Source organism: Pongo pygmaeus, chromosome 20, assembly GCF_028885625.2.
Source record: "Pongo pygmaeus isolate AG05252 chromosome 20, NHGRI_mPonPyg2-v2.0_pri, whole genome shotgun sequence".
Lineage (NCBI taxonomy): Eukaryota > Metazoa > Chordata > Mammalia > Primates > Hominidae > Pongo > Pongo pygmaeus.
The window spans coordinates 14,335,969-14,362,820 of record NC_072393.2 but is presented as its reverse complement, the minus strand read 5'-3'; the positions used below and the strand labels follow the sequence as shown (position 1 = coordinate 14,362,820).

The 26,852-nt window shown below is 53.8% G+C and overlaps 2 protein-coding genes across 3 annotated transcripts; both read left to right on the top strand.

The window, feature by feature from the left end:
• The first annotated feature begins 303 nt into the window (after window positions 1-303).
• PRKACA (protein kinase cAMP-activated catalytic subunit alpha) lies at window positions 304-26,373 on the top strand. Of its 2 annotated transcripts, none has more exons than XM_054461736.2 (10): window positions 304-578; window positions 11,049-11,110; window positions 11,571-11,699; window positions 15,527-15,625; window positions 17,241-17,323; window positions 20,168-20,294; window positions 20,384-20,479; window positions 20,575-20,697; window positions 24,263-24,427; window positions 24,819-26,373. In XM_054461736.2, exons 1-10 carry the CDS (start codon window positions 533-535, stop codon window positions 24,942-24,944), a joined length of 1,056 nt encoding a protein of 351 aa, XP_054317711.1. In that variant the 5' UTR covers window positions 304-532; the 3' UTR covers window positions 24,945-26,373. The 2 variants fall into 2 exon arrangements, with proteins under 2 accessions (XP_054317711.1, XP_054317712.1); XM_054461737.2 differs by lacking the exon at window positions 304-578 and adding an exon at window positions 3,733-3,956.
• SMIM46 (small integral membrane protein 46) lies at window positions 5,690-6,181 on the top strand. The gene has a single exon (XM_063658719.1). It carries the CDS (start codon window positions 5,711-5,713, stop codon window positions 5,861-5,863), a length of 153 nt encoding a protein of 50 aa, XP_063514789.1. The 5' UTR covers window positions 5,690-5,710; the 3' UTR covers window positions 5,864-6,181.
• Window positions 26,374-26,852: the final 479 nt, after the last annotated feature.

The window sequence follows — 26,852 nt, the reverse complement described above, 5'->3', positions numbered from 1 at the left end:
TGCGCCTCCGCCCCGCCCTCTCACCCCCGGATTGACACTGAGCGTTCTGCTGGGGGCTTGGCGGACAGGGCACCTCCGCCAATCGGCGGCTTCGCGGGGCGGACCCTGGGCCCAGTCCAGCGTCTCGGCCAATCGGTCGCGTCTGCCCGCCCAGCTGCGGCCTCGCGAGCGCGTGAATGGCCGAGAGTCCGCAGTGCGAGTCCCGAGGCTGAGAGCCTATAGTGGCGCGGGAAGGTCGCGGGAGGGCCAATGGACGGCAGCGCTGAGCCGTCAGTCAGGGCGGCCTAGGCCAATGAGCGGCGGGCTGCGGGGGCGTCACGGACAGCAGCAGAGATCTTGGGCTGAGGTTCCCGGGCGGGCGGGCGCGGAGAGACGCGGGAAGCAGGGGCTGGGCGGGGGTCGCGGCGCCGCAGCTAGCGCAGCCAGCCCGAGGGCCGCCGCCGCCGCCGCCCAGCGCGCTCCGGGGCTGCCGGCCGCAGCCAGCACCCGCCGCGCCGCAGCTCCGGGACCGGCCCCGGCCGCCGCCGCCGCGATGGGCAACGCCGCCGCCGCCAAGAAGGGCAGCGAGCAGGAGAGCGGTGAGTGCCCGGGCCGTGACCCTGATCCTGGCCCTGCGCTGCCAGCCCTGGCCTTGTCCATCATCGCCTGGCCCCTCCCCCTACGGGGCCCCCCATTCCTCTCTGCCTACCCCCCAGCGCCCCTTGCCCCGGCCTGTCCAAGGCTGGGGCCCGCGGGCCCGCAGAGTACCCCCTGTAGGGGTCCCCTTCCCCTAGGGCCGCCCCACACTGCAAAGACCCTGCTCCCCCCCAGCTGTCACTGCCAACCATGGCACGTATGACCGCTGGGGCCCCACATGGGCCCCTGTCACCAGCCTACCCCCTCCTTTCCTGGCCCCTTTCCCCAGATTCTAATTCCCCCACTTCCTCACTCACCTCTCTCACCTATGGGATCCTCTGCCTGACCTCGACCCAGGTTTCTACCAGTTTGGGAATGCGATGGGGTCTGTCTGCCTCCACCGCGCAGGGACCTTGGCCACTTGCTGACCACACCCCTCCCCCCTCCAGCCCCCGCCATCTTTCTCCTGCCCTTCCCCTCTTCACCTTAGCACAGCCCCCTCTTCCAAACACATCCTGCCCCCTGAGCATTTCCCAGAGCCACCTCCAGCATTGTTTTTTTCTTCTGTGTCACTTGGCATGGGGGACAGGATCTTTCTGGGTCCCTCTGTGTCTCTCATCCTGTCACTCTGTCATTCTGCTTCTCTGCTTGTGCTCCGTCCTCCAAGCAAGCGTCTGTCCCTGGCTGGGGTAGCAGACTGTTTATGAACGTAGAGAATTGCTTCAGTGCTTCCAAAGCCAAGTTTGAGCTGGTCTTGTTGGGATTCATTGCGTCCTCTTTCCTGCGTTGGGGTAAGGGGGTGGTAGCAGAGCCCTCTCGCATTTCCTGCCTTGCAGTGAGCTCTAGGCTCCATGGAGGGCCCCTCAATAAATGGTCGTTTCACAACTGAGGCTCCGTCATTCACCCAGTCCCTGGGGCTTCTTCCACCGCTCCTGGCTTGGGATGAAAAGTGTCTGGGTTTAGCGAGGTTCATTCGGTTTTAATTGAGATGGTCAGAAAGAGCACTGGGGAGGAGGAGGCAGTCAAAGAGAGTAATGGGTGACGTCTAGTGATTTGCTTTGACGTCTAGTGATTCTGATCATTCCCAGGGCTCAGCCAGAGAGAGACCTGTTTCACCCAGTTGCCCACACATTATGTTGGCCTTTTCCAGCCAGCCAGAGAAAGAGATTCTCTATCTGGAAATACCATCAGAAATGGTCTTGAACCCCATTCCCAATTTTTACAGCTCTTAAATTGTTGTCACTCCAGTCTGAAAGCTGGAAGGCGGCTGGGATCCCCTGTCCATTTACCCAGAAATATTTGGAACTATTAGTCGAAAAGGAGGCCAGTTTTTGGTCTTAAACCCCAGCATCTGAGTTTCCTGTATGCCCCCTCCCAGAAAGGTATGAAAGCCAGGGAACTTTATTCCCATACGGATTCAAATAGCAAAACTCAGAGTCACAGAGCAATCATGAAGAGGCCTGACATGTCACCAATGGGCGGGGGCTGGGGAGGGAAGTGCCTGTAGCTGAGTGCCTGATGACAGAGGAGCAGGTGGGTAGTGTCCAAAAAAGGTCTGGGCATGAGCTTGGAGGGGACTTGGCGGGGGGGGGGGGGGGGGGGAGGAGTCAGGCCCCCAGCAGGTGAGGCCAGCTGGGAGGTGGAAGGTAGAGGCAGGCAGCTATGTATTGCGGTGGCTCAGTTGAAAGTTGGGGAGATGACAGTCCTGGAAAACCTTCAAGGCTATCAGACACATGTGGTGGGGGGTGGAAAGCCACACAAGAAAAAGGATCCCAAGAAAAAGATCAGAGGCTCTGGAAGGAACCACTGATTCTCTCAGAGCACAGGTCAGACACCCAGGAATGAATGATCATGGTAAAATAGAGCTACTATTTATTGGGCATCTAGGCTGTGCCACAGGCTAAATGGCCAGGCGGATAGATATATCTACTCTGGTGACTTTCATAACTGGCTGTTATCCAAATTTTCCAAAGGATCCCTCTGGTAGTAATGACATCCATGACATAGATGATGTCACAGAGGCAGGATTCACATCCAGATCCATCTACCAGCAAACTTCTTGGACCCCAGAATTTCCCGACTTTGACATTTTTCAGCAGCCTCCCAGATTTTTACTCTATCATATTTTCTTAATTTAAAATAATAAAAATTTTACTCACTTGTGTTCAGATGTAAACTTGGAGCTCATTCTAAACAATAATATAAATGAAATCATGGGATTGCCATGCCAATTATATTTTCTCTGATACACATTAAATACAGTGTAACTAGATAAATGAAACATCCCGAAAATCATGTCATGTTCTGCCAATGGGACCATGTCACACGTTGAGAAACGCCCGAAGCTGTACTTCCTCCCAGAGGCTCCCAGAGAAGGAAATAAGATGAGGAAGGAAGTCCCTCTTTGCTTTGAGGCGCTCTGATTCTGAGAGGATGGAGTTAGACAAAATTTGACCTCTTATAAGGGTGGGGCAGGGGCGGGGGCAGTAGCCAGGCCAGCCTGCAGGGGGCACCTGGATTTCATCTGCCAGACGCCGGCCCGACTGGGGTCAGAAAAATGCCCAGGCCTTGGGAGGCACCAGTTAAGCATCCTGCAGTCCCCTGTGGTACCATCTCTGTGCCAGGGCAGGACAGAGTCCGCCTCCTCCAAAGAGGCCAGGGATCCAGAATGAACCCTGGCGTGGAGTTGGGGGAATCTACACCCAAAGATGGCAAAGCCATTGGGAGAGCTGAGAGGGCCAAGAAAAAAGACTAAGCCCCAGGCTCTGGCCAAGTTGGAAGAACGGAGAGGGAGCAGCGGCCCCAGGGGGCAGGCGCCCAGGTCAGACAGCCAAGTGGGGCTCAGATCGTGGCTGGCACTGGCTGAAGATACCCCTGGGAGCTGGCCTACAGGGGAAGGGGCAGAGCTAGTAAAAGGGAGCCCCCCATCCCCAGGACACAAGCAGATCCTGGCAAAGAGAGAAAAGCACCCCCCAAAAAGACCCTAGATAGGAAGAACTAGTGCCGTGTAACATCCTATGGATGCCTAAGACGGCCAAACACCTTCTGTGCCTTGGCAGTTGTATGGATGCCCAAGAGGTCTTATCAAGGCAGCCCTCCCCTTAGCGCAACCGCGTCTACAGAAACTTAGAGGGCCCTATCTGTCCCTCCTCCACACCCAGTGGCCTCTGGGTTGGGTTTCTGTTCCTGCTCCCACCCCACGGCTCCCTAGCTCCCCCTGCAGGCAGGGTTCTGGGGATGGACAGCCGAACAGACGCGGCAGGTCTCATGAGCCTTCCCAGCCACCGTAGTGCCGGTGCCCTGAGAAGAAGACTGAGTGATGGCTTCCAACTCCAGCGATGGTGAGGCTGAGCCCTGTTGCTATAGCAACTTCCCAGGCACACACTGCCCCTCAAGTCAGGGAGGGGCTGCAGCAGGGTCTGGGGCACAGACGAAGAGGAGGAGGATGTGAACCCCTGGCTGGCCCTGGAAACTCCTCCTGTACAGCCCCGGCCTGTGCGGCCTGGGGAAGAGCAGAGGGGATCGGTGGCCCAGTTCAGACAAGGGAGGTTGGTCCACCCAGCAGGGGGGCCAGCTCAGAGGGGGGTGGTGGAGTGGTCCATCCCAGTGTTGGGGTTCAGCTCAGACTGTAGGATGAGCCATCCCAGTGTTGGGGTCCAGCTCAGAATGGGGGTCGTTCCAGCCCAGTGTTGGGGTCCAGCTCAGGGTTGTGTCATTCAGGTAAGCCCAGAGCAGGGAATCTAGGCTCCACTGGAGGAATCAGCCAGCCTCGAATAGGGGGCCCAGCCCAGGCTGGGCATTCCTGCCCCAGAATTCCCAGGACAGCCAGATTTCAAAAGGGCAGAAGGTCTGAGATTGTTGTCTGGAGGAAGGGGGTTCTGAGGCTGGGCTCCTTCCGAGAGAGACCCCAAGCCCCTTGCCCAAATTGATATTCTGCTGTTGCAATTCCCCATTCCCAGGGCGAGTTTCTAGATTTCTGCCTTCTGCTGTGGCCCTGGCTTTTCAAGGGGTGTCAAGGAGTTTTCTCTAAGAGCCCAAATGGAATCTGGACCAGAGTGAGAGCTGGCACCCCCCCGTGTGGGAGATGTGGGCAGGGCAGCAGGCTGTACAGGCCAGCAGCTGGCTGGGTTACTATCCTCTGCCACTTCCTGTTGCTAGCAGGGGTCCTGAGTGCTGGGCACACTCAAAGAGGCTGCCACTGACCCTCTGCTTCTTTTGGGATCTGGAAAGAAGAAGGAAGATGGTAAAGGCTGCCTCCCCCTCCCCCACCCCTGGGTTTAGCCGCTCGTTTCCGGTTTGGGCTTTCATGGCCGAGAGTAGATCCAAGCACAGGGCAAGGTTTGAGAGAGGCCAAGGACATCCCGGGATGCCTTTCCCCTCTCCACCCCCGCATAGGAGCAAAACAAAGAGCCAGATGTACCCATTTTCTCTCTCAGGATAGCAGGATTTGGGGGTTCCACATTGAAAGGGAGTTCAGGGGAGGAGGCAGGGTGGCTCTTGTAACCCCCCGCCCCAAGCCTTTCTCTCCAGCTGTTCTTTCAGCTAAGGGAGCTCTGGGGCCTCTTTAGCCCCCAGAGAGTGTCTGGCTGTTGCCTGATCCTGAACCTTAACTCTTTCCCCTCTGCCCAGTGGGCACTGCTCTGGGCACATCAGGCGCTGTCCTCTGCACAGTCCAGTGCCCACTGAGGAAGGCAGGGCCTGGCGTCCCGTGAGCAGTGAAGTCCCTGGAAAGGGAAGTTAGTTTTATCGCCCCGCCCCGGGGCACGCAGGCCAGCCAGAGGGACACCCTCGGGAGAATCTTCCCATCGCCTGCTGCCAAGGAAGCCCTCTGCAAACCTTGGCCAGCTTGGAGCAGGCACCTTTAAAAGCTTCTGTGGCAACCAGCTCCTCCTCCCTGGTCCCCTGAGGCCATCCCAAGGAAGCCCTCTGCAAACCTTGGCCAGCTTGGAGCAGGTACCTTTAAAAGCTTCTGTGGCAACCAGCTCCTCCTCCCTGGTCCCCTGAGGCCATCCCAAGGAAGCTGACTTAGAGGCTCTGCGTTTTCCTGGTTTCTCAGCAAAAGGAAGATTCCAGGGAGAGCCCAGGGGGGCCAGGGATGGATCTGGGATCAGGCAGCAGCCAGGGTGGGGACTCGGAGACCACCTTCCAGCTGTGGCTGCAGCTGCTTCTCTGGGCCCACCTGGCTGTACGTTTCCTGGGCTACCTGCACCACACCTTCTGGGGGCCTAAGCCACAGCCAGCACCCTGAGCCTCCCTGGCCAGTGGGCAGAAGGCCCCCAGATCACCCCATCCCCCCCCACCCTTTATTCTACCCTTTGCTGGAAGAGACAGGAAGCAGAGGTGAGTGTGGGGCCTCTTGATTGAGGTTACCTGCCCCTCCCCTACCATCATCCCTCTCTCTGCCTGCTCCTCCTGGCACTGGCCTCCCCCGTGCCCCATCCCCAAATCTGACAAGCTAACAGGGCTAGTGGCACCAGAGGGGACAGAGCCTGGGCGCTCTGGTCCTTTGAGAGGCCAGAGAAGGGCCATGCTAACAGCAAGGCACCCTATGGAGCTACTCCGTGGGGCACCAGCGGACAGCCAGAGGCTGGGAGCTCAGCAAGTCGGGGAGGTGCAGGATTCAGCAATTCTTTCCTTTTTGCTAAGAGCAAAGGGAAAACAGACCAGACCTTTTGGATTCCCTTCAAGCCTGGCACCTCTCTGCCTTCTTGTGTGGGTGAAGGTAGAATCCCAAGAGGGCACCCTCCACCCTCCCCACCCACTGCTGAATTCTGTGTGGATTATTTGGAGGTTTCCAAGGAAGATGTTTTCTGTCACAAAGGTTCTATTACTGAAGCCAGGCATAGTGGCTCACACCTGTAATCCCAGCACTTTGGGAGGCTAAGGTGGGGGAATCCATTGAGGCCAGAAGTTGGAGACCAGCCTGGGCAACATAGCAAGACCCCATCTCAAAACAAAACAAAACAAAACACACAGACAAAGGTTCTGCTAGTGAAAGCGTTGAATTTGGTGTGACCCCCAGGCTCAGGCCCCTGGGCTAGTTGGTGGCCCAGCCAGGCACCCATCTAGGACTCCTGGCCACTCATTGCCTGTCCCCTCTCCGCCTGATCGTTCATTGTGGGGCCTTCTTGGCCACGGTCTCTCTCCATCCACCATCTACTACTTTCTTTTTTTTTTTTTTTTGAGACGGAGTTTGGCTCTTGTTGTCCAGGCTGGAGTGCAATGGCGCGATCTCGGCTCACTGCAACCTCTGCCTCCCAGGTTCAAGCAAGTCTCCTGCCTCAGCCTCCTGAATAGCTGGGATTACAGGCATGTGCCACCACGCCCAGCTAATTTTGTATTTTTAGTGGAGACAGGGTTTCTCCATGTTGGTCAGTCTGGTCTCAAACTCCCGACCTCAAGTGATCCGCCTGTCCCGGCCTCCCAAAGTGCTGGGATTACAGGCGTGAGCCACCGCACCCGGCCACCATCTACCACTTTCTAGCCCCATGAGGGCTCTTCTCTCTGAATGCTGAGGGAGAGCTCTGGAGACAGGTAGTGGGGGTGGCTCCCCACAAGGCCACGTGGGATTACTGGCAGGCAGACAACCAGCAATGCCAAAGGGCAAATGTACAGGGCCCCTCAGGGTGGCAGCAAACCCAGGAACATCAGGGGGTTGAAGGCAGCTCTGTCTACATTGGCCACCCTGGTGCACTGGACTCAGCGCTGAAACCAATGGCTGAGTCGGCAGTGAAGTAGTTAATCTCATGGGATGTGGGGGCAGGCAAGTGACCTCAGACCTGATCAGTCTTCTCGTCTGTACAGTGGGAATAACAGCAGCTCCCACCCCACAGGGTGAGAACGAAGCATAGAAAATACTCAGCAAGGGGCTGGTCCCTTGTAGCCCTAGGTGGTGGTTAAAAGGACAAGTCCATAATGCAAGAATTTGTCAGGCTGCGCATTTAAGATTTGAGCACTCAATGTATCTCCTATATTTGTTTTTGGGGTTTTTTTATTATTACTTTTTTTTTTGAGACAGGGCCTCACTCTGTCACCCAGCCTGCAGTAGAATGGCTCAGTCACGGCTCACTGCAGCCTCTATGTCCCCGGCTTGAACAGTCCTCCCACCTCTGCCTCCTGAGTAGCTGGGAACCACAGGTACACACCACCACACCTGGCTAATGTTTTTATTTTTTGTAGAGGGTTTTGATGTTGTCCAGGCTGGTCTCAAACTCCTGTATTCAAGCAATCCCCCCCACTCGGCCTCCCAGAGTATTATTATTTTTTTGAGACAGAGTCTCACTCTTGCTCAGGCTGGAGTGTAGTGGTGCAATCATAGCTCACTGCAACCTCAATCTCCTGGGCTTTAAGCGATCTTCCTGCCTCAGCCTCCTGCGTAGGTGAAACTGCGGGCATGGACCACTATACTCAGCTAATTTTTTAATTGTTTCATTTTTTGTAGAGATTGGGTCTTGCTATGTTGCCCAGGCTGGTCTCTAATTCCAGGCCTCAAGCGATCCTCCAACCTCGGCCTTCCAAAGCACTGGGATTACAGGCATGAGCCACCGTTCCCAGCTCTCCCTATATATATATGTTTTTTTGTTTTTTTTTTTTTTGAGACAGAGTCTCACTCTGTTGCCTAGGCTGGAGTGCAGTGGCATGATCTCAGCTCACTGTAACCTCTGCCTCCCAGGTTCAAGAGATTTTCCTGCCCCAGCCTCCCAAATCACTGGGATTACAGGCATGCGCCACCGTGCCTAGCTAATTTTTGTATTTTTAGTAGAGACGGGGTTTCACCATGTTGGCCAGGCTGATTTCAAACTCCTGACCTCAAGTGATCTTCCCGCCTCGGCCTCCCAAAAGTGCTGGGATTATGGACGTGAGCCACCATGCCCAGTCTCTCCCCATATTTTATTTTATTTTATCTTTTTTTTTTTTCTTAGACAAGTCTTGCTCTGTCGCCCAGGCTGGAGTGCAGTGGCACAATCTCGGCTCACTGCAACCTCAGTCTCCCAGGTTCAAGCAATTCTCCTGCCTCAGCCTCCCAGGTAGCTAGGATTACAGGCACACACCACCACGCCTGGCTAATTTTTTTGTTTTGTTTTGGAGACAGAGTCTCGCTCTGTCGCCTAGGCTGGAGTGCAATGGCATGATCTCAGCTCACTGCAACCTCTGCCTCCCGGGTCAAAGCGATTCTCCTGCCACCATGCTCGGCTAATATTTTGTACTTTTAGTAGAAATGGGGTTTTACCATGTTGACCACACTGGTCTTGAACTCCTGACTTCAAGTGATCTACCCGCCTCGGCCTCCCAAAGTGCTGGGATTACAGGCGTGACCCACCGTGCCTGGCCTAATTTTTTTATTTTTAGTAGAGATGGGGTTTCGCCATGTTGGCCAGGCTGGTCTCGAACTCCTGACCTTGTGATCCACCCACTTTGGCCTCCCAGAGTGCTGAGATTACAGACGTCAGCCACCGCACCCAGCCTCTCTCCCCATATTTTGTACCTCAATTTAGAAAATAATAGGCCGGGTGTGGTGGCTCATGCCTGTAATCCCAGCACTTTGGGAGGCCAAGGCGGGCAGATCACCTGAGGTCAGGAGTTCCAGACCAGCCTGGCCAACATGGCGAAACCCTGTCTCTACTAAACATACCAAAATTAGCTGGGTGTGGTGGCAGGTGCCTGTAATCCCAGCTACTTGGGAGGCTGAGGCAGGAGAATCATCTGAACCTGGGAGGCGGAGGTTGCAGTGAGCTGAGATTGTGCCACTGCACTCCAGCCTGGGCAACAAAGCGGGACTCCATCTCAAAAAAAATAATAATAATAATTTAAAAAATAAATAAATTGGCCGGGCACGGTGGCTCATGCCTGTAATCCCAGCACTTTGGGAGGCCGAGGCGGGTGGATCATGAGGTCAGGAGATCGAGACCATCCTGGCTAACATGGTGAAAGCCCATCTGCACTAAAAAAAATACAAAAAATTCTCCGGGCGTGGTGGCAGACGCTTGTAGTCCCAGCTACTCAGGAGGCTGAGGCAGGAGAATGGCGTGAGCCCGGGAGGTGGAGCTTGCAGTGAGCGGAGATTGTGCCACTGCACTCCAGCCTGGGCAACAAAGCGGGACTCCATCTCAAAAAAAATAATAATAATAATTTAAAAAATAAATAAATTGGCCGGGCACGGTGGCTCATGCCTGTAATCCCAGCACTTTGGGAGGCCGAGGCGGGTGGATCATGAGGTCAGGAGATCGAGACCATCCTGGCTAACATGGTGAAAGCCCGTCTGCACTAAAAAAAAATACAAAAAATTCTCCGGGCGTGGTGGCAGACGCTTGTAGTCCCAGCTACTCAGGAGGCTGAGGCAGGAGAATGGCGTGAGCCCGGGAGGTGGAGCTTGCAGTGAGCGGAGATTGCGCCACTGCACTCCAGCCTGGGCGACAGAGGGAGACTCCGTCTCAAAAAATAAATAAATAAATAGATAAAAAATAATAATAGCTGACATTTATCTGGCACTACCATCACACGGGCCACTGTTCAACTCCCTTTGTCAAGATGAACTCATTCATTCCTCAAAACCACCCCACTTTACAGATGAGGAAAACTGAGGCCTAGAGAGGTGAGATCAGTTACCCAAAGTCACAAAGTTCGTCAGAGACCAGGCTGGGCTGTGAACTGGATCTTGTCCCCACGTCCTGGCCCTTAGCCACTTTGCTGGGCTGTGTCTCAGCAGAGATGAGAATGACTGTTTTCAAGTCTGTTTCCTGGGTTGTTAAGTGGAGACAATGGATACAAGGCAGGTTGCCGAGCGAGTCAGATGAGACAGTGTAGACAGCAGCCGGCACAGGGTCTGCCGGGGAAGTTTCAACATTAGCCAGGCGGTGATGTTCGCCTTGGGATGCCGTGGGGCCGAGGAGTGGGCATAGGGCGAGACTTCCCTTGAACCAGCTCTGGAGCAATGCCTTTGCGATTGTCATGGAGAGGAACAGGGCCAGCTGGGGGCCAAGGTGACAGCTGAGCCCCCCAAGGGCGCCTGCTACCCGAGCCCCTGAGGCCTCCGTCCCAGGCCCGGCCTTCCCAGAGAAGGGACCAGAGGAACAGCCAAATCCCAAGGCTATAAATACCTCGGCTGGCGTCGGCCCTGGCCGTGGAATGTCGGTCAGAACTGGGGCGAGTGGGGGTGGGCTGGCCTGCCTGGGTGCCTCCCTCTGTTCCCTTGGGAGTGACCCCTGAGACGCTCTGTACCCCACTTTGGATGGAGTGGCAGCTGGATCCCACCTCTCTGTAGCAGGGGAGGCCCAGGCCACGGCCCAGCCAGGGCCTCCAGAGGCACCAGAAAAAGGTCAGGCTCTGGGTTGGAACTGCACCCCACTTTCCACCAAGTATCTCCCCAGAAATCACCTGAACCCACCCTGGTGAGACGGGGGTCTCTGTCTAACTCTCCCCTCTCTCCCTTTCAGTGAAAGAATTCTTAGCCAAAGCCAAAGAAGATTTTCTTAAAAAATGGGAAAGTCCCGCTCAGGTAAGGCTGCCGGGTGCAGAGCCCAGGGAGGGGTGAGCTGGTGACCCCCAGCCCCCTAGCTGTGTCCCAGCAACACAGCTAGAATTTCAGAAACCCCGTAGAAGGCTTCAGACCCTCCCCATTTGATCCCTAGGTGCCCATGGGGGGTCCTGTGTGGAGACACCTGACTGCCCAATGCCAGGCACCCCCATCCCACCACCCCTCCCAACGGCCCACCCCTGCCCCCAGCACAGCTGCCAGCAGCTTCCAGGCCCCAGGCCAGGGCCGGATCTGGCCCCTGCCACCCGCCTTAAGGAATGTGCCCTCTGCCATCTTGATTTTCCGCCCCCTGTCCTCACCCCGCTGACCCCACGTGCTCCCCAGGGCCCCCTCTGCCGGTGACAGAGGGGATGCCCCAGACCTTAGCCAAGCAGGCCACGGGGAGGGCGTACCCTGAGCCTGCCGACCCCTCTGCCCACAGAACACAGCCCACTTGGATCAGTTTGAACGAATCAAGACCCTCGGCACGGGCTCCTTCGGGCGGGTGATGCTGGTGAAACACAAGGAGACCGGGAACCACTATGCCATGAAGATCCTCGACAAACAGAAGGTGAGGTGGCCCGTCCTCGCTCAGGGCCTGCCTGTCAGGCCTTTGCCTGGACTGTGCCCACTCCTTGGAGTGCCCTATCCACCCGTTCACTCACTTGCTTTTTTTTGATTCAGAGTCTCGCTCTGTCGCTCAGGCTGGAGTATAGTGGCGTGATCTTGGCTCACTGCAACCTCCACCTCCCTAGTTCAAGCGATTCTCCTGCCTCAGCATCCCGAGTAGCTGGGACTACAGGCGCCCACCACCACACCCAGCTAATTTTTGTATTTTTAGTAGAGATGGGTTTTCGCCATCTTGGCCAGGATGGTTTCGAATTCCTGACCTCAGGTGATACATCTGCCTCAGCCTCCCAAAGTGCTGGGATTGCAGGCGTGAGCCACGGTGCCTGGCCGCTTAGTTTTTTTGCGGGGCGCAGGATCCTGCTCTGTTGCCCAAGCAGGAGTGCAGTGATGTGATCATAGCTCACTGTAGCCTCAAACTCCTGAGCTCAAGAGATCCTCTCGAGTAGCTGGGACTACAAGCTCACACTACCATGCCTGGCTAATTTTTTTTGTTTGTTTTTTGTTTTAGACAGGGGGTCTTGCTGTGTTGCCCAGGCTGGTCTTGAACTCCTGGCCACAAGTGATCTCCTACTTCAGCCTCCCAAAGTACAGGGATTACAGGCATGAGCCACCATGCCAGGCTCACCCATTATCCCCTGAGCCCCCATAATGTGCCAGCCCTAGGGATCAGAAGGGCCCTGTGCTGCCTTCCCAAAGCTTCCTCTCCAGGCCGGCCATGGATTCAAAGCCAGGCACTGTGACACAGGGTCAGACACCAGCCCAAAGGGAGGAGGACAAGAGCACTCTTGGGGGAAGTGGTGTTTACGTGCACTTTCTTCTCGTAAATATTTTTGTGATCCGACTTTATACCGGGCACTGCTATAAAGCAGCAATGTAACTAGCAGAAATGTAACCTGAGCCACAGAAGTGATTTTGAATTTTCTGTTTGCTTCATCATAAACAGTAAAAACAGCCAAGCATGGTGGCGCACGCCTGTAGTCCCAGCTACTAGACAGGCTGAGGCAGGAGGATCACTTGAACCCAGGAGTTCAACTCCAGCCTGGACAACACAGCCAGACCCCATCTCTAAAAAAAACCCAAAATTTCTAATTAAAAAAGAAAGTGAAAGAAACAGGTGTCATTCATGAAATTCATTTTAATGACATGTTTGGGGTTTTTTTTTTTTTTTTTTTTTTTTGAGACAGAGCCTCACTCTTATCGCCCAGGCTGGAGTGCAGTGGCGTGATCTCAGCTCACTGCAACCTCCACCTCCCAGGTTCAAGTGATTCTCCTGCCTCAGCTTCCCAAGTAGCTGGGATTATAGGTGCTGCCACCACACCCGGCTAACTTTTGTATTTTTAGTAGAGACGGGGTTTCACCATGTTGGTCAGGTTGGTCTCGAACTCCTGACCTCAGGTGATCTGCCCGCCTCGGCCTTCCAAAGTGCTGGGATTACAGGCGTGAGCCACCGCACCTGGCCTAATGATATGTTTTAATTAAGCCAGTATAGCTACAGTATTACCCTTTCCATATATTATCAATGTGAAAATATCATTAACGAAACATTTTACATTCCTTTTGTTTTTTTCCCAGTCCTCCATGACTTCGGAAATATTTCCTTTTTTTCTGTACTGAAGTGTCTTTAAAATCCAGTGTCCATTGTATGCTTACAACAGGTCTCAACTCTGATGGTAAATTTTTCCTGGAAAGATGAGAAAAAGCAGGGAAGTTGAAAAAGCAGATTCACATGCCCAAGTTGTTCCAACCATGCCTGAAAGTCACCAGTACCTGCATCAAGAGTTTAATTTTTGTTTTGTTTTGTTTTGTTTTTGAGATGGAGTTTCGCTCTTGATGCCCAGGCTGGAGTGCAATGGCACGATCTCGGCTCACTACAACTCTGCCTCCTGGTTTCAAGCGATTCTTGTGCTCCAGCCTCCTGAGTAGCTGGAATTACAGGTGCCGGCTACCACGCCCAGCTAATTTTTTAATTTTTTTTTTTTTTTTTTTTTTTGAGATGGAGTCTTGCTCTGTCGCTCAGGCTGGAGTGCAGTGGCACGATCTTGGCTCACTGCAACCTCTGCCTTCTGGGTTCACGCCATTCTCCTGCCTCAGCCTCCCGAGTAGCTGGAACTACAGGCGCCCGCTACCACGCCCGGCCAATTTTTTGTATTTTTAGTAGAGACGGGGTTTCACCATGTTAGTCAGGATGGTCTCGATCTCCTGACCTTGTAATCCGCCCGCCTCGGCCTCCCAAAGTGCTGGGATTACAGGCGTGAGCCACCGCACCTGGCCAATTTTTAAATATTTTTAGTAGAGACAGGGTTTCACCATTTTGTCCAGGCTGGTTGTTTTTTTTTGTTTATGTTTGTTTTTTTTTGAGATGGAGCTCTGCTGCCTAGGCTGGAGTGCAGTGGCGCACTCTCGGCTCACTGCTAGCTCCACCTCCTGGGTTCACACCATTCTCCTGCCTCAGCCTCCCAAGTAACTGGGACTACAGGCGCCCGCCACCACGCGCAGCTAATTTTTTTGTATTTTTAGTAGAGACGGGGTTTCACCGTGTTAGCCAGGATGGTCTCGATCTCCTGACCTCGTGATCCGCCCACCTCGGCCTCTCAAAGTGCTGGGATTACAGGCGTGAGCCACCGTGCCCGGCCTGGTTGTTTTGTTTTTGAGACAGGGTCTTGCTCTGTTGCCCAGGCTGAAGTGCAGTTAGGCTCAAATGATCCTCCCACCTCAGCCTCTGGAGCTGCTGGGACCATAGTTGTGCCATGCCCAGCTAGTTGCTTTTGTTGTTGTTGTTGTTGTTTGTAGAGATGGGGTCTCGCTACATTGCCCAGGCTAGTCTCAAACTCCTGGGCTCAAGTGATTTATCTGCCTGGGCCTCCCAAAGTGCTGGGATTACAGGCATGAGCCACTATGCCCAGCTGGTGTCAGTTTTTAAATTTATATTTTAGATACTTAAAATTTTTGAATTTGGCTCCCCATCCGACCAGCCATATTTCAAGGGCCCAGCATCCCCCTGTGGCTAATGGGGACTGAACTGGGTAGGGCAGGTATAGACTCTGAGGACACAGGTATGTGAGCAAAGCAGTTGACAGCTGACCGAGGGACCAGGCTGGCCACATGTTACACACCAGCCTGACATCAGCCAGCTGTGTGACCTTGGGCAAGTCACCTCCCCTCTCTGTGTCTGGTCTTCCAAACTGGCGTACTCCCAGCATGGGCGTCTAGGGCTTCTATCCTGATTCAATGAGAGACTAGGTGCCAGGTGCCTGCTCACGGCATCAGCATCAGCTGATGGCTGAGGAGCTGTTAGCCTGAGGTTCAGGTTGCTGTGTGGAGTGTTCTAAACAAGGGTAAGGCAGTTCCTAAACCCCCCACCCCTTGGGCTTCTCCTGCCTGTCTTTTCAATTTCAGTTCAGCTGCCCCTTCCTCCAGAAAGCTCTCTCTGATTCCCCCTTCCCCAGACCATGCCAGGTACTTTACATGGGCTTCTTGGGGGCTGCTTCTCCACAACCCCAAGATACCCTCCACCACGGCTCTGACCTCTCTGGGGGTAACCCATGTATTCTTTGCCCTGGACTTAGTGCCGTGCAAGGACAAGCAGCCCCTAGCCTCCCTGATGCTGTGTCCTCAGCATCAGCTAAGGGCCGGACAGGCCACAGGCACACAAATGATTCCGGCTGAAGGAACCGGCCTGGCTCTGGCATCCCTAGTTCCAGGCATCAGGGGAAATGAGGCCCCTCTCACCTCCCCCTCCTTTCTGCCCTCCCCTCCTTCCCTTCCCAGGTGGTGAAACTGAAACAGATAGAACACACCCTGAATGAAAAGCGCATCCTGCAAGCTGTCAACTTTCCGTTCCTCGTCAAACTCGAGTTCTCCTTCAAGGTGGGGTCCCAGTGGCCAAGGGGCAGGGTCACTGCCTTGGGTCCCAGCCTTCTGGCCCCCAGGGCTGGGGTCGGAGCTGAGGACAATCAGTGGCTGCCCTCTTTTGTGGAAGAACAAGATCCCTGGAGGAGGGAGATCAGGGGACGGGAGTCAGGCTGGGACTCTGGTAGACCCAAGTTCAGTTCCTGGTCCAGCCAGTTTGTAGTTCGATACCCTTGGCGAGTCACCCAGCCTCAGTAACATCCCTCAAAAGCAGCACCTGGTTTATGGCAAGAGCCTGACCCAGGAGCACAAACTCTGCCCCAGGCAGCCGGGGTTCAGTTCCCAGTTCAGTACTTCCTGATGTGTGGCCCTGGGCAAGAGACTTATCTCCCCAAGCCTCAGTTTTCTCATCGGTAAAATGGGGATCATACCAGTTCCAGCCTGGTGGGGTTGTCATGACAGTTCCAGGCTCGTCTTGAGCGCCCTTTGGGAGCCGTTTTGGGTGCCATCCAAAGCTGTGGTCATGAGAAACAGGAAAGGCCACTCAGGGCCAGCTTCATGGACGTTTGACCCAGAGAAGCACAAGGGCCTGTGCTCCAAGGGACCCCACACCTGGTTTAATGCTTTGCTGCTGCTGCTGTCTTGAGATCCGTAATAATTTTTTTTTGTTGAGACAGAGTCTCACTAACTGTTGCTTAGGCTGGAGTGCAGTGGCGCAATCTTGGCTCACTACAACCTCCGCCTCCTGGGTTCAAGCAATTCTCCTGCCTCAGCCTCCTGAGTAGCTGGGATTGCAGGTGCCCACCACCATGCCCAGCTTATTTTTGTATTTTTAGTAGAGACAGGATTTTGCCATGTTGCCCAGGCTGGTCTTGAACTCCTGACCTCAAGTGATCTGCCTGCCTCGACCTCCCAAAGTGCTGGGATTGCAGGTGTGAGCCACCATGCCCGGCCGTTTTGTTTTGTTTTGTTTAAGATAAGGTCTCACCCTGTTGCCCAGGCTGGAGTGCAGTGGTGCAATTACAGATCACTACAACCTTCGCCTCCCAGGCTCAAGCGATCCTCCCACCTCAGTCTCCTGAGTAGCTGAGACTACAGGTGCACGCCATGATGCCCAGCTAATTTTTGTATTTTTGTAGAGACAGGGTCTCACTATGTTGCCCAGGCTGATCTCAAACTCCTAGGCTCAAGTGATCCACCCACCTTGGCCTCCCAAAGTACTGGGATTATACAGGCATGAGCCACCACACCTGGCCCTCCGTAATAATCTTTTAACCAGGGGCCACCTTTTTTATTCTGGGCCCCACTAATTCTGCAGCCTATCATGATCCCATTTTACAGATGACAAAACTGTGGCCTCAAAGCCTTACTCAAGCTCCCAGAGCAAGGTACTACAGAGTTCTCTCTCCAGCCAAGGCAGGCTAACCAGGTCCTGACATACCTCTGAGCCAGCCCTCACTTTCACCCATTAACAGCAGGATAAGGGTCGCCCCTGTAGAACATGATTCCTACAGGGAGCCAGGATCGCTGTTATCATATAATGTTTGAACACCAGACGGGGAGGCCCCCAAGGCCTTCAGATAGGGTCCAAGTCTCAGGGAGTGGGCCCTTGACCAGCCACTGCTTCCCACAGGACAACTCAAACTTATACATGGTCATGGAGTACGTGCCCGGCGGGGAGATGTTCTCACACCTACGGCGGATCGGAAGGTTCAGGTAAGCGGGCCACCCTGCATCACATCAGGCTGTCAGGGTGTCCACAGGTGTCAGTGCACGACCAAGCCCCCTGGGAATGCAGAGGAGTCCAGCATACTTCAACATGCAGGTGGTCTCCCAGGACCCTGTGGGTTTCTGTTTCCCCTGTGCTGAGGAATATGTGATGTTTCAACCACCACAAAACAAAACAGAGCAAACATGGCAACTTAGGTGTCCAAACTGAAGTTAGTGCCAGGCGCGGTGGTTCTCACCAGTGATCCTAGCACTTTGGGAGGCTGAGGTGGGCAGATCACCTGAGGTCAGGAGTTCGAGACCAGCCTGGCTAACATGGCGAAACCCTGTCTCCACTAAACATACAAAACTGAGCTGTAATCCCAGCTACTCTGGAGGCTGAGGCAGGAGAATCACTTGAACCCAGGAGACAGAGGTTGCAGTGAGCCAAGATCATACCACTGCACTCCAGCCTGGGTGAGAAAGTGACATGCCGTCTTGAAAAAAAAAAAAAATTGAAGTTGTTGATTTTGTGCATTTTTTGAGCCCCAAAAGGTGGCATGCATCTGTAGTCCCACTACTCCTGAGGCTGAGGTGAGAAGATCATTTGAGCTCAAGAATTTGAGACCAGCCTGGGCTGCATAGTGGGGTTTTGTCTCTTTTAAAAAAAAAATTGGCCGGGTGCGGTGGCTCATGCCTGTAATCCCAGCACTTTGGGAGGCCGAAGCGGGCTGATCACGAGGTCAGGAGATCGAGACCATCCTGGCTAACATGGTGAAACACCGTCTCTACTAAAAAAATAAAAAAAAATTAGCCGGGCATGGTGGCAGGCGCCTATAGTCCCAGCTACTCGGGAGGCTGAGGCAGGAGAATGGCGTGAACCTGGGAGGCGGAGCTTGCAGTGAGCCGAGATCGCGCCACTGCACTCCAGCCTGCGTGACAGAGCGAGACTCTGTCTCAAAAAAATAAAATAAAAATTATACTATTATTTTATTTTATATAGATCAATAGTTTTATATGTGTAGATTTTAATATATATTTTATACATAAAATAAAACTATATACAGAAATTTGTAAGTTTAAGATACAGGCCGGGTACTGTGGCTCATGCCCTATAATCCCACTTTGGGAGGCCAAGGTGGGCAGATTGCTAGAGCCCAGGAATTTGAGACCAGCCTAACATAGCAAGACCGCATCTCTACAAAAAAATACAAAAAAAAAAAATTAGGTGTGGTGGCACATTCCTGTAGTCCCAGCTACTGGGGAGGCTGAGGTGGGAAGATCTCCTGAACCTGGGAGGTCAAGACTGCATGAGCCACGATCACGCTGCTGCACTCCAGACTGGGTTGTAACAAGAGACCCTGCTGAAAGAAAAAAAAAATTTTTAACTTATAAATTTGTCTTATTAACTTACAAGTTAACATATGTAGTTTTATTTGATTTTATTTTTTGAGACAGAGTTTCGCTCTTGTCATCCAGGCTGGAGTGAGTGGCACGATCTCGGCTCCATGCAACCTCTGCCTCCCGGGTTCAAGTGATTCTCTTGTCTCAGCCTCCCAAGTAGCTGGGACTACAGGCGCATGCCCCCTTGCCTGGCTAATTTTTGTATTTTTAGTAGAGATGGGGTTTCACTATGTTGGCCAGGCTGGTCTCAAATTCCTGACCTCAGGTGATCCGCCCCCCCTTGGCCTCTCAAAATGCTGGGATTACAGGCATGGGCCACCGCACTGGTCTTGTAGTTGTATTTTAGATAGATAACTATAGATTCACTTTACATACAATAAAATGCACAGTTCTTCAATGTTCCACGCCTCAAGTTTTGACAGTTGTGTACAGCTACCTAACCTCCACCCAAAACAGTATATGGAACTTTTCTATCACCTCAGAAAATTCCCTTGAATCCCTTTCTTTTTTTTTTCAATAATATACAGAGGTGGAGGCCGGGTGCCGTGGCTCACGCCTGTAATCCCAGCACTTTGGGAGGCCGACGTGGGTGGATCACAAGGTCAGGAGTTCGAGACCAGCCTGACCAACATGGTGAAACCCCGTCTCTACTAAAAATACGAAAATTAGCCAGGCGTGGTGGTCCACGCCTGTAATCCCAGCTACTCAGGAGGCTGAGGCAAGAGAATCGCTTGTTTCCGGGAGGCGAAGGTTGCAGTGAGCCGAGATTATGCCATTGCACTCCAGCCTGGGCAAGAGAGCGAGACTCTGTCTCAAAAAAAATTAATTAAAAAAAAAAAAAATATATATATACATATACATACACACACACACACACACACATATCTACATACACACAGAGGTGAGGTCTTGCCTGTATTGCCCAGGCTGGTCTCGAACTCCTGGGCTCAAGTGGTCTTCCCACCTCGACCCCCCAAAATGCTGGGATTACAGGGGTGAGCCACCGCACCGGGCCGAATCCTTCTCTTGACATGTCACCTCCCGCCAAAGGCAGTTGTCCTTTCTGACTTCAAACACCATGCCTTTGTTTTGTCTGGGTATGGACGTGATATAAATGGACTCATTCATGTTCTTTTGTGTCTTCTTTTGCTTAACATAATCAGTTTGAAATGCAGCCACATTGTTGAGTGGATGCATGGGCTGTCCTGTTGGCGGTGGTGGTGGTGAGTGGAATTCCATTGTATGACTATAGCTCAGTCTGTGATTCCATTCTCCTGTGGATGGACCCACAGGCTGTTTCCCATGTCGGGCTATGTAAGAATCAGGTGCCTTGCGTTTCTGACGGCTGGACTGGAGGTGTCTTCCTCCGGGGGAGGCTCTGCAGGACCACCTGCTGGACCATTTTGGGGCATGGCCACTGACGTTCACCTCCCCATTTGTCCCCATCAGCGAGCCCCATGCCCGTTTCTACGCGGCCCAGATCGTCCTGACCTTTGAGTATCTGCACTCGCTGGATCTCATCTACAGAGACCTGAAACCGGAGAATCTGCTGATTGACCAGCAGGGCTACATTCAGGTGCCCACCAGGCCGGGCGAGGGGCAGCCCTGGGGAAACCATGGCCTGGACCCTCCCTCCCTGCCAACTGCCTGTTCTTGTGCCCACAGGTGACAGACTTCGGTTTCGCCAAGCGCGTGAAGGGCCGCACTTGGACCTTGTGTGGCACCCCTGAGTACCTGGCCCCTGAGATTATCCTGAGCAAAGTAGGAGCCTCCCCAGCCCTCCCCTTCCCCTGAGGCCGGCTCTGCTCTCCTGCTCTCGCCCCCTCCTCACCCTGTGCCCCCCCATCTTGCTCCAGGGCTACAACAAGGCCGTGGACTGGTGGGCCCTGGGGGTTCTTATCTATGAAATGGCCGCTGGCTACCCGCCCTTCTTCGCAGACCAGCCCATCCAGATCTATGAGAAGATCGTCTCTGGGAAGGTGAGGTCCGGATGTGGGGACACAGCCCTGGAAGAAAGAGACCCTTCCCTGCTCACCCATCCTACTCCCTGGGGAGCCCTGCTTGTTGTCAGAATAATCTAGAAGTTCCTTAAGTTAGGCCAGGTGGTGAAGCTGGACGCACCAGCCACACTGAGGCCAACACCTCAAGCCCCCTCGCTGTCCAGCCCCAACCCCGCGGTTCCAGAATCCCACGGGCTTCCAAAATCCCGAGCCTCACGGGAACTTCTTGGCCACAGAACACAAACCGTCCTGCCAGACGACCCTCCTTGTCGCTCCTCGTCCCAGTTAGTGTGAGTTTTCGCAAATTCCAAGGCAGGAAAATGAATGTATTTGGTTCCTGTTCCCAGGTGCTGTCCACAGCCTCACCCAGGAGTGCCCTCACTTAGCGTTTATAACCCATGCTTCCTCTCCCAAACCCAGACTTGCCTAACTCTGAGGGTTCAGATGAGGGGTGGTGAAGCCATCTCAGCTCACATCTATGACAGGTACAAAGTGCCCACCATCCGTCAGGCCCTAGAATCCCCATCAGTCACACCCTGAGATGGTGGCACCCTCTGTAGGAGAGGTGAGGAAACAGGCTGGGAAAAGGGATGTTTCTTGGCCAAGATCACATTTTGGTGAGTAGGTAATCATCGTAGGCAATCATCGTAGGCACTGATGGCCGGAGAGAGGTTGGGGACCCCACCTCTGCCCTCAGCTCAACCACCTTGCTGGGAAGACCCGACCATCCCCCCACTTGGTCCAGCATCTCCTACACAGGAGCTTTTGGTTGGCCCGGAGTCACGACACTGTGGTGGGAACACCCTCAGGCTCAGCCTGGGCCCCAGTCCCAGCTCTGCCACCGACTGGCTTTGAAACTTTGGGGCTGGGTACAATGGCTCACACCTGTAATGCCAGCACCTTGGGAAGTGGAGGCTTGAGGCCAGGAGTTCCAGACCAGCCTGGGCAACATAGCCAGACCCCATCTCTTAAAAAAAAAAAAAAAAAAAAAAAAAACTGGCCAGGCGCCATGGCTCACACCTGTAATCCCAGCACTGTGGGAGGCCAAGGCGGGCAGATCACCTGAGGTCAGGAGTTCGAGACCAGCCTGACTAACGTGGTGAAACTCCGTCTCTACTAAAAACATACACAAAAAAAATTAGCTGGGTGTAGTGGTAGGCGCCTGTAATCCCAGCTACTTGGGAGGCTGAAGCAGGAGAATCACTTGAACCTAGGAGGCGGAGGTTGCAGTGAGCCAAGATCACACCATTGTACTCCAGCCTGGGCAACAGGGCAAGACTCTGTCTCAAAAAAAAACAAAAAAACAAAAAAACCTAAATATTAGCTGGGCGTGATGATGCACCCATGTATTCCCAGCTCATCGGGAGGCTGAGGCAGGAGAATCGCTTGAGCCCAGAAGTTTGAGGCTGCAGTGAGCTGTGATTGCATCACTGCAGTCTAGCCTGGGTCACAGAGCCAGACCCTGTCTTTTAAAAAAATTCAGGCAAGTGGGGTGCCCCGGCTGGACACATAGCATCACTAAAAGGGAAAGATGAAGGACAGGCGCGGTGGCTCACACCTGTAAGCCCAGCACTTTGGGAGGCCGAGGCAGGTGGATCACGAGGTCAGGAGTTCAAGACCAGCCTGGCTAACATGGTGAAACCGTCTCTACTAAAAATACAAAAATTAGCTGGGCGTGGTGGCAGGCGCCTGTAATCCCAGCTACTCCAGAGGCTGAGGCAGAGAACTGCTTGAACCCGGGAGACAGAGGTTGCAGTGAGCCGAGATTGCGCCATTGCACTTCAGCCTGGGTGACAGAGGAAGACTCTGTCTCAAAAAAAGGGAAAGATGAGGCATCTGCCACCAGACCAAAAGAAACTGCCAAGAAAATGGCCCAGAGTTGGCCGGGTGCGGTGGCTCATGCCTGTAATCCCAGCACTTTGGGAGGCCGAGGCGGACGGATCACGAGGTCAGGAGTTTAAGACCAGCCTGACGAACACGGTGAAACCCCATCTCTACTAAAAATACAAAAATTAGCCGGATGTGGTGGCGCACACCTGTAATCCCAGCTACTCAGGAGTCTGAGGCAGGAGAATCACTTGAAACCGGGAGGCAGAGGTTGCAGTGAGCTGAGATTGCGCCACTGCACTCCAGCCTGGGCAACAGAGCAAGACTCCGTCTCAAAAAAAAAAAAAGAAAAGAAAAGAAAAAAGAAAATGTCCCAGAGTGGGAAAAAAAAGAAAGAGAAAAAGAACACAGAAGATCCCACAGGAGAAGATGCACATGACTCCCTTCTTTGTAGCATTTTCTAGTTCCCCCGCACCGTCAGTGGTATTATCTTCCTCGTGCAGCCCTGGGATATCTGCCCCACATCTGAGAGGCATGCGCAGGCCCAGAGAGGTTAAGGGCCATGGCCAAGGTCACACAGCGTGTAAGAGGCACAGTAGGAACAAGAAGTCATTTCTTGCAACTCCAGTGATGACTTGCATACAAGGCTGTGGGCTCAGAGCGTTTGGGGAAAACTTTCAAGAAGAGTTGAGCTGGGCTTTAAAGAATGGAAGAACCTTAGCTATGCAGAAAGAGAGGAGAGAAAAAGTTTGTCATCAGCATGAATATTTCAGAAGTCTCCGGACCCCAGCAGAGATGCCTTAAGCAGCAGCAGCAGCAGCTGAGAATGCAAGTTCTAGAGTCCAGTAGACCTGAGATGGAATTGCCCCATCCCACGCCTCAATGTGACCTAGGAAGAGCTGTTTAACCCAAGCCTCAGTTTCTCCTTCTCTGAAATGGAAATCATCATAGCACTTGCCTTAGAGCAATGGTTCTTAAAGGGGACCCCTTTCCAGCAGCACCATTGCTGGGGAATTTGTTAGAAATGCAGATTCTTGGGCCAGGCACGGTGGCTCACACCTGTAATCCGAACACTTTGGGAGGCCAAGGCAGGTGGATCACCTGAGGTCAAGAGTTCAAGACCAGCCTGACCAATATGGTGAAACCCCGTCTCTACTAAAAATACAAAAATTAGCCAGGTGTCTTGGCGTGAGCCTGTAATCCCAGCTACTCAGGAGGCTGAGACAGGAGAATTCCTTGAACCCAGGAGGCGGAGGTTGCAGTGAGCCCAGATCGCACCACTGCACTCCAGCCTGGGCTACAGAGTGAGGCTTTTTTTTTTTTTTTTCAAAAGAAATGCAGATTTTTACTGGGTGCGGTGGCTTACGCCTATAATCCTAGCACTTTGGGAGGCCAAAGCAGGAGGATCGCTTGAGCCTAGGAGTTCAAGACCAGCCTGGGCAACGTAGTGAGACCCTGTCTCTACAAAAACTTCTTAAAATAACTAGCTCTTGAATTTTTAAAGTTTTTAAAGAAATGCAGATTCTCAGGCCACAGTATCAGACTTCCTAAATTGGAAACTGTAGGGTAGGCCCAAGGAGCTGTTTTACAGGATGCTGGCAGGCACTCTGCTTTGGAGGCCCCCACCCAGTAGGACCGTTGGATGGAGAAAGAAGCGTCATGGGCTCCCCAAGTTCCAGACCAGCTTCCCACCCTGTCCTTGTACCCCTTCCTCCAGGTGCGGTTCCCTTCCCACTTCAGCTCTGACTTGAAGGACCTGCTGCGGAACCTCCTGCAGGTAGATCTCACCAAGCGCTTTGGGAACCTCAAGAATGGGGTCAACGATATCAAGAACCACAAGTGGTTTGCCACAACTGACTGGATTGCCATCTACCAGAGGAAGGTGGGCCTCCCCTCCTTAAGCCTGCTGAGGGTTTGGGAGCAGGCCAAGAGTCAGGGAAGACAGCCAATAGAGAGATAGAAAAGAGAACACAGGTTCAGGAGCAACCTAGAGTCGAGAGCTTAGAGCAGTGGGGTCTAGAAATGGGATTCTGGGGTCATCTGGCCATTCCATGACCTTGTGCAGCAGATGCCTCTCTCTGGGAAGTAATTTCCCCTTTGATGAGTTGGCTACATTAAGAGTTTCAGGCTGTTAAGAGGAATCCATAACCTAATGGTAAGCACAGGCCCGAGTCAGAGTAAATATCTCTTGAATGTTAGGCCATTCGCATTTATTGTTGTAATAATGATTATGTTGAATGCTGAGGTCTGGGTGATTCTTGATCCCTCTCCAGGTGGAAGCTCCCTTCATACCAAAGTTTAAAGGCCCTGGGGATACGAGTAACTTTGACGACTATGAGGAAGAAGAAATCCGGGTCTCCATCAATGAGAAGTGTGGCAAGGAGTTTTCTGAGTTTTAGGGGTGTGCCTGTGCCCCCATGGGTTTTCTTTTTTCTTTTTTCTTTTTTTTTGGTGGGGGGGGTGGGAGGGTTGGATTGAACAGCCAGAGGGCCCCAGAGTTCCTTGCATCTAATTTCACCCCCACCCCACCCTCCAGGGTTAGGGGGAGCAGGAAGCCCAGATAATCGGAGGGACAGAAACACCAGCTGCTCCCCTTCATCCCCTTCACCCTCCTGCCCCCTCTCCCACTTTTCCCTTCCTCCTTCCCCACAGCCCCCCAGCCCCTCAGCCTACCCAGCCCACTTCTGCCTGTTTTAAACGAGTTTCTCAACTCCAGTCAGACCAGGTCTTGCTGGTGTATCCAGGGACAGGGTATGGAAAGAGGGGCTCACACTTAACTCCAGCCCCCACCCACACCCCCATCCCACCCAACCACAGGCCCCACTTGCTAAGGGCAAATGAACGAAGCGCCAACCTTCCTTTCGAAGTAATCCTGCCTGGGAAAGAGAGATTTTTAGTGACATGTTCAGTGGGCTGCTTGCTAGAATTTTTTTTAAAAAAACAATTTAAAATCTTATTTAAGTTCCACCAGTGCCTCCCTCCCTCCTTCCTCTACTCCCACCCCTCCCATGTCCCCCCACTCCTCAAATCCATTTTAAAAGAGAAGCAGACTGACTTTGGAAAGGGAGGCGCTGGGGTTTGAACCTCCCCGCTGCTAATCTCCCCTGGGCCCCTCCCCGGGGAATCCTCTCTGCCAATCCTGCGAGGGTCTAGGCCCCTTTAGGAAGCCTCCGCTCTCTTCTTCCCCAACAGACCTGTCTTCACCCTTGGGCTTTGAAAGCCAGAAAAAGCAGCTGCCCCTCTCCCTGCCAAAGAGGAGTCATCCCCCAAAAAGACAGAGGGGGAGCCCCAAGCCCAAGCCCAAGTCTTTCCTCCCAGCAGCGTTTCCCAACTCCTTAGTTTTATTCTCCGCTAGATTTTAACGTCCAGCCTTCCCTCAGCTGAGTGGGGAGGGCATCCCTGCAAAAGGGAACAGAAGAGGCCAAGTCCCCCCAAGCCATGGCCCGGGGTTCAAGGCTAGAGCTGCTGGGGAGGGGCTGCCTGTTTTACTCACCCACCAGCTTCCGCCTCCCCCATCCTGGGCGCCCCTCCTCCAGCTTAGCTGTCAGCTGTCCATCACCTCTCCCCCACTTTCTCATTTGTGCTTTTTTCTCTCGTAATAGAAAAGTGGGGAGCCGCTGGGGAGCCACCCCATTCATCCCCGTATTTCCCCCTCTCATAACTTCTCCCCATCCCAGGAGGAGTTCTCAGGCCTGGGGTGGGGCCCCGGGTGGGTGCGGGGGCGATTCAACCTGTGTGCTGCGAAGGACGAGACTTCCTCTTGAACAGTGTGCTGTTGTAAACATATTTGAAAACTATTACCAATAAAGTTTTGTTTAAAAAAAAAAAGTGTCGCTGGTGTTCTCGACTTCGATCACCCACCCACACACCCCCAGGGGGTTGGAAAGGGAATTTCGGACCCCAGCGTGCAGGCCGATGAGGTCCTGGCTTGAAGTCCTTGTAACCAGGGTTTAGCTGAAATTCCGGCACTCCTTCGGCCCCGCAGGAGAAACGAGCCTCAAACTGCCCTTTGACCCCAGATTCGGGGTCCCCAAATCTGCGGCGCGCCCCCTCGGCGTCCAGCCCGGGACCGAGAGGGCGCTCTAGGGAGGCGGTGGGGCCGGCGCGCCAGGAGGCCGAGCGGCGGCGGGGGCGGCCCTGGCAGGGGGAGTAGAAGGGGGAGAGGGTGCGCGCCCCTCTCCCCGCATCCTCAGCGCCGGGCCAGGCGCGCCTGAGGGACGCGGGGGCGGCGGCAGCAGGAAGGTCCCCGCAGCACCCTGCGAGCGCGGCAGCCCCGGCCCGCGGGCGGCGAGTTCCCGGTAAGTGCG